The following is a 15,730-nucleotide window of genomic DNA, read 5'->3' as shown; positions in this document are numbered from 1 at the left end:
CTATACTCGCTCAGCGACAACACGGCCATCCAAGGCTGATTTCGTATGCCAGCCCACTCCTATCTACACCAGAACAAAATTAATCTATCACCGAGCAAGAGTGCCTGGCGCTTGTTTGGGTTATTACAAAATTCCACCCTCATTTATTTGTCCGCCCTTTTACTGTCATAAGAGACCATCATGCCTTGTGTTCGCGTTCCTCTCTCAAAAATTCTAGTTGCCGTCTGAGGCGCTGGGCACTACTATTGCAAGAATATACCTTTTCCGTCGTCTATAAGTACGGCCGGCGTCACCAAGATGCCAACTGCTTGTCCCGTCATCCCGTCGGCTCTCCTAGTTCTACCGACACTGACGATGACGCATCTGTCTTGTCTCTCTCGGCATTTTCTAACATTGCCGACGAACACCATTTAGATCCTTAGCTGCATTTCCTTATCCTCCGTCTTACCTTCGACCTACCTGATCCATCTCTCGCCTTATTTGTGCTCCACGAGAACACCCTATACCGACGTAACATGCGACCAGATGGCACAAACCTTTGCCTCGTCGTTCCCCAAAACCCGCGTTGCACCATTCTTCAACATTTCCATGATGCTCTCACGGCTGGCCACCTAGGTGTCTCTCGCACATACGACAGCCCGCGCCGACGTTCCTACGGGCCGAGGCTCTATCGCTCCATCCAGCTGTGCGAATCCATGCGAACTAGGTCAGCGTCAGATAAGCCCACAATTTCGCCTTCAAGTCATTTGCAGCCGACCCCTATACCGGCTGACCCGTGTTTCCATGCAGGCATTGACCGTCTTGGCCCCTTCCCAGTTTCTGCCTCTGTGAACAAATGGATCGCCGTCGCCGCCAATTACGCTACGCGGTACGCTATTACCCGAGCCATCCCGACTAGATGTGCCAGAGACGCCGCTGATTTCCTTCTAGAAAACGTGATCCCTCATCATGGTGCCCCTCCTGAACTACTAACTGACCGTGGCCGCTGCTTTCTGTCGCGAGTGGTTGACAAAATTCTCCGTTCTTGCTCCACCCGCCACAAATTCACCACCGCCTAACACCCCCAGACCAACGGCCTCACGGAACGTCTAAATTGTACCCTCGCAGACATGCTGGCCATATACGTGTGTTTGATGACCCCGCAGATTCGGGCGTTAACCTAGCCTTTGTGATATTCACTTACAATTCATCTGTCCATTCTACCACTGGATACTCTCCAATCCTTCAACACCTCGCTACCCGCAGCAGACGCCACCAGTACTTACGCCAGTGATGCCGCCGCCCGCGCTCATGACGCGCGCCGGATAGCTCGTGCCAGGCTTTCTGCATCCCAAGACTCCCAAAAGTTCCGGTACGACAGTCGCCACCGTGATGTCCATTAAACTCCTGGATCTCTCGTCTTGCTGTGGCTCCCGTGCCGTCGAATGGGTTTGTGTCAAAAAACCTTTCCCCCGTTACACAGGCCCTTACCGTGTTTTGCTCCCCGTGACTGACGTCATATACGAAGTAGAACCTGTGTATCTGAAGTCCTCGTCCATAGCGCCAACCTGCGAAATAGTGGATGTGTTCCGTCTGAAGCCCTATTATGCACGTTCTATTTCGCTAACGTAGAACGCACCGGGACTGTGCTTTTCCCGAGGGAGGGGGGGGGGGCTGTGTTGCCTAACGGTATTCGCTGGCCGTGCTGAGGACGATGAAGTGCGACAGAATCCCAGACGCTGAGGGTGCTGCAATCGGTGCTGTCATTAAGTTAGTTGTGTGGACAGCTATCGGACTGTGGTTCTTCCCGTAACAATATCATTCGTTGAACATCACCTGGCTAGATTTGTTGCGCTAAAACCGATGCTTCGAGCGCCCTTTTTGTTTCACGAAAATAAAACAGTTTGTAAACCTTCCTCGCTAGCTACCAACAGCGCAATGTAGTGAGCATTTAGTAATCACGGCAACCGCGGTTCTACGGCTATTCTGTCTACTTTGCACACAAAATAAAGATAGAGGACGGTCTTCATCTGTTTTTCGTACCTCTAATGTAGTAGTTCTTCTTATTCCATTCCATATGATTTCACGTTTACTGTGTCAGTGTACTTCCCGTCGTAAATAATGTATATATAACCAGATACGTTCACTTTTAGCACATTTCTAAGGCGCTCCCTGTTCACATTGTCGTTTATGTACGGGGAACCTAAATTGAAGGGACTGTTTTCGGCTTTAGCTTTTTCTAAGCATTATTTGTGGATACCAGCTGTTCTAAGTTCTCCGACTAACTTATTTCTTTTTACTTATAATTGCATTTTGTATGTCTGCCTGTATCGTAAGAAATCTGGAGCAGCTGATATGCCTCCTCTCTTCTTTGCTTTTATAAAGGAAAATTATTTTACTGAGTCGCTTGCGGCCCGAAATTCGCCTATTCGTTATAACTATTTCCAATGCTTAAAAAGTTCCTTTGCCAATTGGACCACATTCATTTTTCAACTCGTTCGAAATTTTTTCTCTCCTTTCTTATGTAAGTTCAGGTGTAATTTTTTCCACCATTGCCAGTTTTGAGTGGTCTTACCTAAGCTGATTTCTATTCTGTTTCCCTGGCCTGCTCCTTTGTTTGAGAAGGTTACCCTCTTAAAGCTTCTTAATAACATAGCTTTAACGTAGTTCACAGTTTTGCCCTCAAAATATTCTCTTTCGACATCTTCGTTTCCGCTTTCTTGGATTCTTTTTATCCGGCCATTTATAACGTCCCAGGAATACAATGACTGTGAATACATTGAATACATTGGCAGTAATAACTGTGACGTCATAACCAGTCATTACTGCCACCTTCCTCCTTTTCTTTACAGCTCGGGTAAGGTGTCCGCGCAGAATTGTGACAGATACTGCACTTTTTCTTTGATGTCAAGCAATTTTACATGCTGCTGAGGCCTGCTATACTGTGTCTATTCCTAAATTCTCTTTGGTGCGGCGTTCGAGGAAGCGCCAAATTACGGTAGCCAAATGAAAGGCGCCACATGGACGCCTGGATCGAACGCGCGGTGGAGTCAGCTTCGTATATGTGTGATTTGATCTGATAACAACTTTATCCTAGTCCCCGCCCCCGGAACGCAGGCCTGATGAAAGAACGCCGGGACCTCCGCGATCAGAAACAGGGAGTGAGGTCTTGGTTCTTTGCGGCTTCTTCCGCCAGGCGGATGGCTTGTTGCTTTGGAGCAGGGACCTCGCTCCGCAATCCCAAAACGTCTAAAATTTGGCAATAGAATTGCCGGTCGTTATCAATGAAGCGATGGCTGTTGCAACAGTATGTAGCTAGCCAGAACACACAGCCTTTGGCAATGGCTCTGCAGGAAACGCGAGGTGTATCTTTCGGTGTACAAAAGCTACTCTAAAAGCGAGTGCGCTCCGACGCCGCCGGGCGACGCTTCTTGCCTTCCACGCGCTAACACTATCATCATCATCTTCATCGAGTGACGGAAGCTGCGCCTTTCCTTCCCTGTAAACGAATTATACAACGCCGCTGAACTTAGACGCACTCGACATTGAAGCTAAGGAGAGTTTAGCAGCTGGCGAACGGAGCAGAAGACTGGAGAAAAAATAACTTGTGATCCCAAGGTAGTCACTGCTTTTCGCTACGTATATCCAGGCATAAAAGAGCTAAGCCATCTGTCGTTATTTTCTACCGGGAAGCTGGTGGTTGTCATCGCTTCGCTTCAGCCACCGGCATGCACTGCATGCTCGGGGGCTCGAACACAAAGTTGGCCGCTTCCTGTGGTTGGCCACGCTTGACGCTTCGCTGCATGTTCCGCCTGAGTAGTTCCATCCACCGGTGTTTCCTGAACAATCTGACCCAAGAATATATATAAATATTGTTGCGAAGGAGATCGGCAGTGGCGCGAGAGGAGCCCTCACGCTAGGCCAGCCATTAACATCATTCAACCTGTCACCATGTTGTGCCGTCTCCGCTTGTAACCACGTAACGTTTTGGTTGGAGGTGCGGCGTACGTCATCTCCATTCCCACCTTGGAGCATCGACGCTATATTTAAGCCGTGACCATTGACCAAGAGCCCTGGGATGCCGCCGCGCAGCGTCGCCCCAGCCATTCCTGCCCAGAACCGGCAAGCCGCAAATACGGCCATCCAGCCCCCAGACAGAATCTGAAGACAAGGCGCGCACACGAAACGACCCCAGATGAGATCAGAGACCTGACGGGGCTGAAGAACCGAAAGACCCGAACACGGAAAACCCGCCCGATGCGACCTCGAGCCATCGGTCCTATCGGTGGTTTGTTGGCGGATGGCTGAAGAGCTCCAGGGGAGGCGGATCACCGAATCATCGGGGTCATCGTGATTGTGCTGACAAGCACATCATTCTCTTCTATCTCTTGAACATTCTCACCGTCACTTCACCCCCAACTTCAACGAACCGATTGGGACGATCGTTCGGTGGCCCCGGAAGCGTATTTAGGTTTGCTCGGTACGGTGGCTTCGCAAGAGCCAAAAACGACAGAAGAGACGAAGAAAGCGGGCTGTTCTGATCGGCATCTACCGCCCCCAGAGGCAACGGAATCGTTTCAGGTGTCCAGAGAAACAAGTGTGACAGATACTGCGCCTTTCCCTTCCTTTGAACCAATTGATAATAATAATTTAATAATAATGATATTTTATATATTACTGAATTTATTATTATTATTATTATTATTAATATTATTATTATTATTATAGGTTCTCTCATGGTAGTGCCGCGGCCAACATGACGCCTATTGAAAAAAATATGGCCGATTTGAATAGTTCATCAAAAACGAAGTAGGTGCGTAGCACCGCTTATCCCCGCTATACCTTTCATGCATACACTTCAGCGATTTACACTCTCTCCAAAATCTTCCCTCAGCTCCCGCAAGAGGTGGCCAGCGGTCACAAAGACAAACAGCGCCGGCGGTTGCGCTTCAAAAACACACAACACACAAACCTAAGGCCCAAACATTCCGATCGCTGCCCTTGGTCGGTTGCACCAGGGCGGCGGTTTCAAAGGGACGCATGTCCGGGCATCTTCCCGAGAAGGCACCAAACGCAGCTCCCTCTGCCGCGCATTCTCCACAGCCCGTGTTTCGCCGCGTTTCGGAAATTTATGGCCTCCGCGCCCTTTCCCCCCAAACCGAGAGACAGAGCAGTTAACGCCGAACCGGAACACGTGCGCGACCAAGACACCTCTGCGAAAGCAAGATAATGGCGTTCGAATATCTTTGTAGCAGCTTGATTTTTCGCGAGCCTCTCAGAGGCGTGTACCTTTCTGGCAGCAGCTTTCGCTTGCAGTCGAGCATCCCGTTGCCCTGGAGTCTCTACCGCACGTTTCTTCCTCTTCGCTTCGGCATCCATTTCACGCCGAAGCTCAGTGTCTTGAGCCGTTTCGTGATCCCGCTCGGCACGTTTCCTCGTTCTTTGTGCTTCTAAATTCTTGCACCGTTTAACTGCAGCACCAAATTCAGTAGACTCACGTTCCCGCTGCCTTCGCAATAATTGTGCTTCATCATGTCGAGCCCGGCGAACCTGCGCCGCAATGCCAGATGGACCGGCTTCGTCCATTGCGACGCGAAGTAAAGGCACACACGCTTGTGCAACGCTGCCCTGGGACGGCCGCCACGTCCGCAACTGATACGCCCCTCTCTCACTGTCTTACTCTCTAACTGGGTGCATTATGCTGTCGCTCCGCCCCCTCAGGGATGTAGCGTCGCCACTTTCCCTTCCTCCTCTCAAGTTTACGGAGAGATAGATGGAAAGAGAGAAGCTTCTACTAAAGCTCCGTGGCTGCTCCACCTCCTCAATGCTGCGACACGCGCGAGCCACCTTCTCTGATTTTATTTGTAGGAAGGGAAAGGCGCAGTAACTGTCTCACTTGTTTTCTGTGGACACCGCAACTGCGCTGTAAGGGAAGGGAGGAAGGTGGGAGTGAAAGTGGAAAGAGAGAAAGAGGAGCCGTAGTGGAGGGCTACGGTGTAATTTCGACCACCTGGGGATCTTTAACGTGCGCTGACATCGCACAGCACACGACGCCTCTTCGTTTCGCCTCCATCGAATTTCTCCGCTTCTAGTTCACGAAGAGAGAGAGAATTAGCGGCTTCGGATAGACCCCGGCGAAATCCGTGATAGCGGCTAGTAGTGCGACGCACTAAAAGCAATGCGCCGCGAACCGCGAGGCCGCTCGGCTCCTGGGGGCTGTAGATGCTAGTCGGAACAGCCCGCTTTCTTCGTCTCTTCTGTTGTTTTGTCTCTTGCGGAGCCGCCGGACCGAGCAAACCCAAATACGGGCCCCGAATAGTGTTGCGAAGAAGATGGGCAGTGCCACGAGCGGAGCCCTCGCAGTAGGCCAGCCATTAAATCATCGTTCATCCTGTCACCTTATTGTGCCGTCTCTTTGCTTGTCACCGCGTAACAATAAACCTTCCAGTGTAATTTCAGTAACCCCTTTTACTTTTTGAAGTTGAAGTTTCCGATAACAACGATGTGCAGAGGCAGAATAGAAATGTGATGCTTTTGTAGAATTTAGATTTTTCCGTTTGGTACTCAACTACAATTGTAAAATGCTGATTCTCGTCCTTACAACTTTTATGCGCTTTTTAGAGTGGCATTGAAACGCCCGAGATCATGCTTGTTGATAATAGACCATTGTAACATTCAATGATGATAGATCGAACTATCATGGGCAGATGTTCCCTGAAGCCGCAACATTATGACCCGTATTCTAAAACACTCCTTACCTTACTAAGGGCGCCTCACACAGTCTAAGGCGACCTGACGTCAATTCTGAAACGAACCTTACTAAGGGGCCCTAAGTTAGGGCCTCCTTGGTGCTTCCCCGAGCTTAGGCTGTCAGGACGTTACCTTCGTGCATCCTAACGTCGCTCCTGTACCTGAAAGCATGCTTCTCCGCACGGCAGTGCACGCGGTACGCTTCTTTGCGCACGGCGCGGATCGTATGTGCCGCGCGCAGCGGTGAGGTATTTCTTTTTCTTTAGCGGTCTTGCTTTCCTGCACATCGCGACTTCTGACTTGTTATCTCTTGGACACGGTGTTCCCGATTCCATCCAACTGCATCCTTATCCCGAAAGGAACTGGGAAGAATGCCTCCGATGCCGTTCGTGTCACAAGATGGTAGCTTCGAAAGCTACAGAAGTTTTTTGCTCCGCGCGAGAGAACTTTTGCACGGCCGGGTGTACGCGCTTCCGCGGCCGCCAATACCGCGGCGTCTCGCCGATAGGCTGAATCCGCTGGAGCACTACAACGACCATGAATTCCTGATGCGGTATCGTTTTTCTTAGGAAGCAGTGCTGACTATTCTGGAAGAACTGCAGTTACGTGTGAGTGCGGAAAACAGAGGGTCTCCACTACCGCTCGCGCTGAAGCTTCTGATTACGCTACGGTTTTATGGAACTGGCGCAATGCAGATTGTGGTGGGGGATCTCGTGAACGTGTCCCAGCCCGCCGTGTGCAGATGTATTTGGGAAGTGACGCAGGCGATCTGTCTGCGTCTCTTTCCGAAGTAAGTCCGGCTGCCGAATGTCACTGCAGCGGAGTCGAAGTCTACAATGACAAGGTTTTATGCCATTGGAGGGTTTCCCGGCGTTACTGGGTGTATCGACTGCACACATGTGCCCATAAAGAGTCCCGGCGGTGAAAACGCTGAAGTGTACAGAAACAGGAAGGGATACTTCTCCATCAATGTGCAGGTAAGTAACACTATATATATATATATATATATATATATATATATATATATATATATATATATATATATATATATATATATATATATATATATAACGTTCTTTGAAAGAAATAAGGTTAGCCGTTCTAGTAAAGTCCAAGAGGGAACGATGATGAGGCCCCTGCGCCCAAGCAATGTAAGATGACGGGTTATTTGGCGAAAGACCCTCTGCTGTGAAGGATTCTCTTCGGATTCAGGGCCGGGGAAACCCACAAGTGGTGAATATCTGCCTCACTATTTACAGACAGGACATTTCTTCACCTACCGTAGTTTTACATACAGTGTAATTCCTGTCGGCAGAAATGCGGATGCGTATCTGTTATTGTGCGCTAGATTGTAACATTGTGTATTTGTAGCTTGTCCTGCTAATCTACAGCAGACAGAGGTGTGAAGTAGTATTCAATAAGGAAATCATGACAAGACAATGTATCTCTGCTTTTGATTGCCGCCCCTTACGTAAAAAATCAGAACTTGGCACACGTATGCATGCAGAGAACACTGCGCAGTTATGTTGGGAGCATGATGCAGGTGTAGCTACCTAGGGTAAAGAAGGCTACGCTGGCGTTGGATAGTATTATGCTCACACAGGCCCTACAAATCACTATACTTCCCATGTTAGCCTGGCATGCTTGACAAGGGTCAGCGTGCTGGCTGCCTAGCTGCCTGATACGGCTGGCCGAGAAGCTGCTGAGTTGAGCACTGTCCGTCGCTAAATAAAGTGCAGTCTCTTGATCTCTTTCTCTCTTAAGCACCACAGTGATCTGAACTTCTCTTTCTTGTTTTGTTTACAGGCTGTCACAGGACAAGAGCTTCAGTTTCTTAATGTTGTCTCGAGTTGGCCTGGGTCAGTCCATGACAACAGGATCTTCAGCAACAGCCGATTGATGGTGGCGTATGAACAAAAGGAAATGCCAGGCATGCTCCTAGGTAACCAGGGCTACGCATGTATGCCTTTCTTGTTGACGCCACTAAGGAACCCTCAGACTTGTGCACAAAAGAGGTAAGGAAAACAATTTTGCAGCACTGAGGTGAAGTATGCATGCAATAGTTATTTTGGCTTACTCTTGGCGGGAACAGCAGGGGACATTATTAAAATGCACAGTTCTGTGGAGCGAGCTTGTGGTGCATGGAAGAGAAGATTGGCATGCCCGAGAAGGATTGTGAAGCAAAAAGCGATCAGTTTCTATTACTGTGTGCGCAGCACAGCGCAAAATTGTTGGTTCCAACATTGCACAGCAGATATTTCAATCCGTAATGTGCTGCTGTAACCCCACGTACGTGCTCAGAGAGCATGTCGGGCATGAGCAATGTTACATCCATTCTTTCAAACGAGTTTCTTTGGCTGTGTTATCATGGGACCTCTATTTAAAAACGTGCCATATATATATATATATCTTTTTTAATCAGCTTCTGAAGCTGTGTTGTCATGGAAGCTTCAGTCGAAAATGTGCAGATGAGTTTGTCCAGCCTCACAGATGCAATGCCTGCATGCGAAAAGGAAGAAACTGCTTGCATTTCTCTGTAGGAGAGGAACAAGGCATTTAAGTATGCACATGTTTTGTCATGTGACGAAAGGCTTTTGATTTTGAGTAAATGTCTTGCACAGGAGTAACCTGCTTAGTCGCACCAGCCTTTGCATTGATTACACACATTCTATTCCTAAGAAGCCAGATGATATGGCAATAGCACCACTTCAAAGCTGCACCTACGGAGAAACAGAAGTGCCAGACACTGCTCTGTGGTCAGGACTATGCATGTTTGCAACTTCTATTGATGCCAAGGCAAGGAAAATGGTTGTGCACGAGTTTATTATTTTGCCTTTCTGCTTGCAGGTACAACAAGAGCCACATCAGGACAAGAAACTCTGTTGAGCGGGCGTTTTGCGTTTTGAAGAGGCGGTTTGCTTGCCTGAGCAAAAAGCTTGAGTCTAAACATGAGCGATCAGTTGCGATCATAACTGCATGTACAGCACTTCATAATATTGCGTGCACTCTAAAAGACCCACTTCCAAACGGGGATGAGCCTGAACCTGAACAGGCAGATGCTGATGGAGCATGCGTCACTGACAGCCTTCTAGGCATGCAAGTTCGAACAAGGCTGATTCAGCGTTGCTTTGCCAGCAATCGAACTGCAGACGACAGTGAGACGGACTCTGATTAGAGGTAAAACTGTGTGATGTCGTTTATGCAGAAATGCGTGTGAGCCGACATATGGAAAAACTATATAAAGAACTAACTAAAAAACGGAAAGCATGAAACAACACAGTGGAATCTAGCACAATATGCCCCTTTATTCAATGTTATATACATAGAAGCTTTTGTCGGTTATCTGCACGAGACTTATGCTGCTCTGATCACTGCTCCAGATTCAGAGCAGCCAGCTGCTTTGTCAAAATAGTTATCTTAAGTTTCTGGGCTTCTTCTTTTGCCCTCAAGACGCGCATTTTCATCTTATGAATTGCATTCCGCTTGCTTCTCTCATCTACATGCTGCTCGCGTTTGAATGCATGTTCATCTTCTATCATCTTCATTCTTAACAAGTGTTCTTGGTGCCTCTGTGCCTTTTCATTCTCTGCAGCCTGAAGACGGGCCTCTAGCTCACTGGATATTGCCTCCTCCACAGCAGTGGCTCGACCACCTTGTCGACGACGCACCGGTCGTTCAGCTGCCGATTCCTGGCTGCATGAAGCTGCCAGTCTATCTTCGGCTGCCAACCCAGCAGTGTCCACGGCAGCTGCTGGCTCGCTGTGTACTGTGGCGTCAGACAGCATCTCATCTGCCTGACTGTTCACTGGGAACTCTGCAAGAAGTTTGGATATATAAAGCATTGTAATAAAACCTTCAATAGTGACAGCGTTTGGTCGAGTTGGTTTACCATGCTGATTGAAAGCACTTTACTTCCGTCTCAATAAGGAGAGTCATTCATCACTGTGGTGATAGCATTGTAAGCAGGCAACCTACAAGTGTGTGGAACTCACGTTGTCACATGAAAGAGACGAAATTAAGCGCTCATGTCAGACCGATGGTGCATCTTTGTCATACACTGCACTTTAACAATCAATACAAAATCTCCAACAGTTTCAAAACAAATACAAGAGCTTTACTAGGTGTCCTAATCAAAAATATTGACGACACATAACTGTTTAGCGCTAATATACAAACCAATGAAATAGTACTAGAGACAACATTCCAAGCATGGCAGCTTGATTGCCGTTACATTTGCTTATGCAGAAAATATAGTGGAATGCTTTTCATTTTGCTTAAGTGCGATGCACAGAAGGAAGTTAAAAGACGCGCTCAATACACACATTCTTGGAAGCCACAAACGTGTACTGCAGCACTGCTGAAAAAAGACATTTGCCGCTTGACCACTAATGTGCACTGGCTTAATGGCTAATATGGAGAATGTTACAATATGCAGCCGACAGCTGCATCGGTTCAAATAGTAATCTGAATTGGGTTGTGCGGAATGTCCTGCTTACCTTCATCACTTGCATCGGACCGGCCGTCCCCTACCACCATGCTGTCTATGATGTTGGCAACGGCTTGGCTGGCTGACGGCTGCACGTCGCTGTCATAGGGGTTCGGAACCCGTACCGCTATATGCGGGACGATTGCCTCAATCTGGGCGAGCCTGTCATCGAGAGGCTCCGGTGGTGGTCCACCACCTGTAATTAACGTCGCAGTCAGAAATACAAAAAAATGGAATACGGCTGTCACGAAATCGGCGCACATATTCATCAAGTCGGCACGGCGCGAGGCCCGTGCGGCGTCGCGTGGAAAGCATGTAGAGAAAAGCCCCCTTCCCCGCGCGGGAGAGCGCGTAGCTTTGTACGCGTTGCCGTCACCCTCTTTCCCATTGCCCGGGGAGGACGGTGATTCATCGGACTGGAATCAGCCAGAAAAATCGAGAATCTTCTATGGGACCTAGCCAATGACGACGCGCGGCTCGACGGGAGGAGAAGTGGGAGCTATAACCAGCGAAGCTATGTGTGTGTGCGCGCTAGCTTTGGCGCATGTTAACAAACAGACGCGGCGCGCCCTATTTAAAGCGACCGCGCCGCTTGTTGAGCCAGTCAGTCAGTCAGTCAGTCAGTTCGTGTTTTGCGACGTATTCGCCTGTGCTACGGCTGGACTCCCGGGGATCACCCGCTGCTGGCAAGCCCACGGACTTTCAAGGGAGCGGCGCTCGTCTCGTATGGCGGCCACATCGTGACTCTTGAGGCGTCGGACTGCAACAGTGCCCGGTGAACAATTTGGTGTTTGTTTATGTACTCTCTCATGTTTCATCTGTTGTAAAGCCTCTACCTTATTGGATACCTGTGAAATTGCATGCTTAGCGTTTGTATTCTGTGAACCTCTCGTCTATGTATTTCAAGTGATCTTGTGTATTCCTTTGTATCGTCTCTTGCTGTGCATAAATTGTGTTTTGTTTGTTACTTCTGACTCCGATCCTTACTCTGGTTTGAACCGGCGACCGCTGGGCACCAAACGACCACCCCCTTCTGTCACTACAAGGTAGTTGAATTCCGGCTGAGCTTGCCACGCAGGTCGAGGGCATCTCCTTCGCGACCGGAACAACTACCCCCACTCACTCTAAGGGTGTCTGGGAGTGTGCGCACCGTTAAGGGCGCATCGTTAATAATACCCCCTAATTATTAACGGGTGACAATTAATCTGGCGTCCGCGACAGGACGTTTGGTGCACTCAAGCTCAGAGGACGGAGAACGAGTTGGAAGAGTTTACGAAGAGGTCGTAAACGGTGTAGCAGCAGAGCGATAGCAAGAGGTACCGCGCTGAAGCGGTTGTGTAAGGTCCATTGAGAGTGCTATGTATTAGCCTTAAGCAGTTCAGATTGGAGATGAATCTCAAGGAGATTATTGCGTTGGGCCTAGAGAAAGGTCTAAAAGGAGCTGAACTGCGAGAATGGGTGGACCGAAAAGAAAGAGAGGTTCTAGAACAAGCTAAGAAGGAAAGAGAAGAGGCTGAGAAAGAAAGAGAGAGGCAAAGAGAAGAACGAGGTAAAGAATGGCTCAGGAAGCAGGCAGAAAAAGAAAAAGAATTCTTAAAAGAGAGAGACATCCTTCTCAAAAAGCTGGCTGAGGTTCGGCGTTTGAAAGGTATTACCGAGCCTCCGGAGGTTACCCTTCCTTATATTAGGAAGTACAGTGTAATAACCGATTCGTTGACAGCCACCTGTGCTGTAGAAACTAGCTCCAGCAGTCAGAGTAAGGTTGTGGAACAGTCCGCTCCCGCGACAGAATGTTCAGAAAAAACAAACTTTTCTGGAGCGAAGATTTCTCAAGAAAGTGAGATTGCCCCCTCCAAAACGACAGGATGCAGAGAAGCTGCAACGGCAGATGTCGAGCCAGAATGCTCGTTCATGTACTCTACGCCTAAAGATGAAGGGCAGGATGGTAGCTCCTTATTAAATGACACCATGGCTGAGTACATGAGTGACCGGGATGAGGAGCTTTCAAATAGCAGTGAGCACGAAAGCTTGAATGAAGGTGGCAGTGCAGATCCTAATCTTGAGGATTCAGAATGGGAGAAAGTGAAGACTGCACGGCAATGAAGGAATTCATGGAAACATTTAAGAAAGAAGAATTAATTAAAAGTGAGGAGAATGAGTCTCTAGTTGAAAATGAGTCCTGCTTCAAGAAAATACGACTGAAGGTCGTAAAGAGAAGAAAGAAAATGAAAAGGATTGAGAGAGAACCAAGTTCTCAAAAGGACGCTCCTTTCAGACAACAATGTTCTGATTATGTGGGTAAAACTGGATCAAACGTTCCTCGGCCAAAGGTGCGAATAAAAGTGGAAACAAAAAGAAACGGATCCAAACCTGCCAAGTCAGACAAAGTCGACAGGGAAATGTCCTATAGAAAAGGAAGGAAGAAGCGGCCGAACGCCTGGATGTGCAAGCGCATGTGGAGCCGCCCAGATCGAGAAAGAATGAGACGGCCTGCTCGAAGCGCTGCTAGGCAAGGTAGCGTTAGATCTGGCCTAACTTCCGATCGGGAAGCAGAACTCAGGAGTAAAGACCGGAGCAAGAACAACCCGCAATGGAAAAGGCTCTATAGTAAACGGGAAAAGAGCCGAACTCGCGGGAGGAAGAAACGGCAGTGTCTAGTAAAAAGGAGAACTTGGTTATCTGAAAGTTGGAGAGGAACCGATACGTTCCAAGAAGGTGCATCCCGAGTGTGGAAATATAGGCGAAAGCATGGCTTAGGTTTGGGTGCAGCACATTTGAATATTTGTGTGTTTCTATGTTACTGATCCTTGGCATGTATCCAACAACAGTATGTTGCTATGTTTGTGAATTTCATGGCATTGATGTGTGAATTTTGTAAGGTGTTATTACAGTTCGTGAAATTTGTGCAATGTGTGTGATATGGTCATTTGCCCCATATATTTGTGAGCGCATGCATGTGCGCGCGATGTTCGTGGTTGTTGTGAATATTGTGGGACAATATTCTTTAAGGGAGGGGCAGTGTCACGAAATCGGCGCACATATTCATCAAGTCAGCACGGCGCGAGGCCCGCGCGGCGTCGCGTGGAAAGCATGTAGAGAAAAGCCCCCTTCCCCGCGCGGGAGAGCGCGTAGCTTTGTACGCGTTGCCGTCACCCTCTTTCCCATTGCCCGGGGAGGACGGTGATTCATCGGACTGGAATCAGCCAGAAAAATCGAGAATCTTCTATGGGACCTAGCCAATGACGACGCGCGGCTCGACGGGAGGAGAAGTGGGAGCTATAACCAGCGAAGCTGTGTGTGTGCGCGCTAGCTTTGGCGCATGTTAACAAACAGACGCGGCGCGCCCTATTTAAAGCGACCGCGCCGCTTGTTGAGCCAGTCAGTCAGTCAGTCAGTCAGTCAGTCAGTCAGTTCGTGTTTTGCGACGTATTCGCCTGTGCTACGGCTGGACTCCCGGGGATCACCCGCTGCTGGCAAGCCCACGGACTTTCAAGGGAGCGGCGCTCGTCTCGTATGGCGGCCACATCGTGACTCTTGAGGCGTCGGACTGCAACAGTGCCCGGTGAACAATTTGGTGTTTGTTTATGTACTCTCTCATGTTTCATCTGTTGTAAAGCCTCTACGTTATTGGATACCTGTGAAATTGCATGCTTAGCGTTTGTATTCTGTGACCCTCTCGTCTATGTATTTCAAGTGATCTTGTGTATTCCTTTGTATCGTCTCTTGCTGTGCATAAATTGTGTTTTGTTTGTTACTTCTGACTCCGATCCTTACTCTGGTTTGAACCGGCGACCGCTGGGCACCAAACGACCACCCCCTTCTGTCACTACAAGGTAGTTGAATTCTGGCTGAGCTTGCCACGCAGGTCGAGGGCATCTCCTTCGCGACCGGAACAACTACCCCCACTCACTCTAAGGGTGTCTGGGAGTGTGCGCACCGTTAAGGGCGCATCGTTAATAATACCCCCTAATTATTAACGGGTGACAACGGCACATGACAGTTTATAAAATGCTGAAACTTACCTGTGGCCATCACCTCTCTAGCTTGTCTCGCCTTTTCTTTCTTGTATTTTTGCTTCAAGTTATCCCACAGCTTCTTAAGTTGCTTGACTTCCCGGGGACGCACGTTAGGCATGCTATTATATTCAAGGCACAAGCGCTCCCATGCCTTCGTTTTGGCGTGCAGGGACATCGCATCAGTCTTTTTGTTTTCAACAACGTTCTTGTATTTCCCTAGCAGGTCAGTTAGAAGATCCTTTTCTTCGTCAAGGAATGGCATCTTTACCGGCATGTCGGCTGGCGGTATGGTGGCAAACACAGCACGTACAAGGATCGAAGATACAGAACACGCGAACAGGAAGACTGGCAGAACAGGAAGAACAGGAAGACGGCGCGACTGGCGCGGCGCGACACCGAAATTAGTGTTGCCAGGCTCTGTTTGCTTCTTTGCTGAATTCAGCCATTTCAAGAATATTCATCCAAAACGTGCATAATAAAATGCATGCCATGCCTAGAT

The 15,730-nt window shown here is 48.7% G+C and overlaps 1 protein-coding gene across 1 annotated transcript; it reads right to left on the bottom strand.

The window, feature by feature from the left end:
* Nucleotides 1-10,097: 10,097 nt before the first annotated feature.
* LOC146193553 (uncharacterized) lies at nt 10,098-15,505 on the bottom strand. Its single transcript, XM_084600582.1, has 3 exons — nt 15,238-15,505; nt 11,226-11,411; nt 10,098-10,543 (listed from the first exon to the last, which is right to left on the bottom strand). Exons 1-3 carry the CDS (start codon nt 15,503-15,505, stop codon nt 10,098-10,100), a joined length of 900 nt encoding a protein of 299 aa, XP_084456708.1.
* Nucleotides 15,506-15,730: the final 225 nt, after the last annotated feature.

This window comes from Amblyomma maculatum, chromosome 4 (genome assembly GCF_055883805.1).
Source record: "Amblyomma maculatum isolate TAMU_Amacu chromosome 4, ASM5588380v1, whole genome shotgun sequence".
Classification (NCBI taxonomy): Eukaryota; Metazoa; Arthropoda; class Arachnida; order Ixodida; family Ixodidae; genus Amblyomma; species Amblyomma maculatum.
Note: the sequence above shows the minus strand (reverse complement) of the source record. Positions and strands in the feature narration are given on the sequence as shown.

What these genes read in the sequence shown, in the direction of transcription:
- LOC146193553 (XM_084600582.1), bottom strand. Translation starts at nt 15,505, where the DNA reads ATGCCGGTAAAGATGCCATTCCTTGACGAAGAAAAGGATCTTCTAACT. An exon ending in TAGAGAGGTGATGGCCACAG is followed by an intron (nt 11,412 to 15,237) that starts GTAAGTTTCAGC and finishes CGTTAATTACAG; the next exon opens with GTGGTGGACCACCACCGGAG. An exon ending in GTCCGATGCAAGTGATGAAG is followed by an intron (nt 10,544 to 11,225) that starts GTAAGCAGGACA and finishes AACTTCTTGCAG; the next exon opens with AGTTCCCAGTGAACAGTCAG.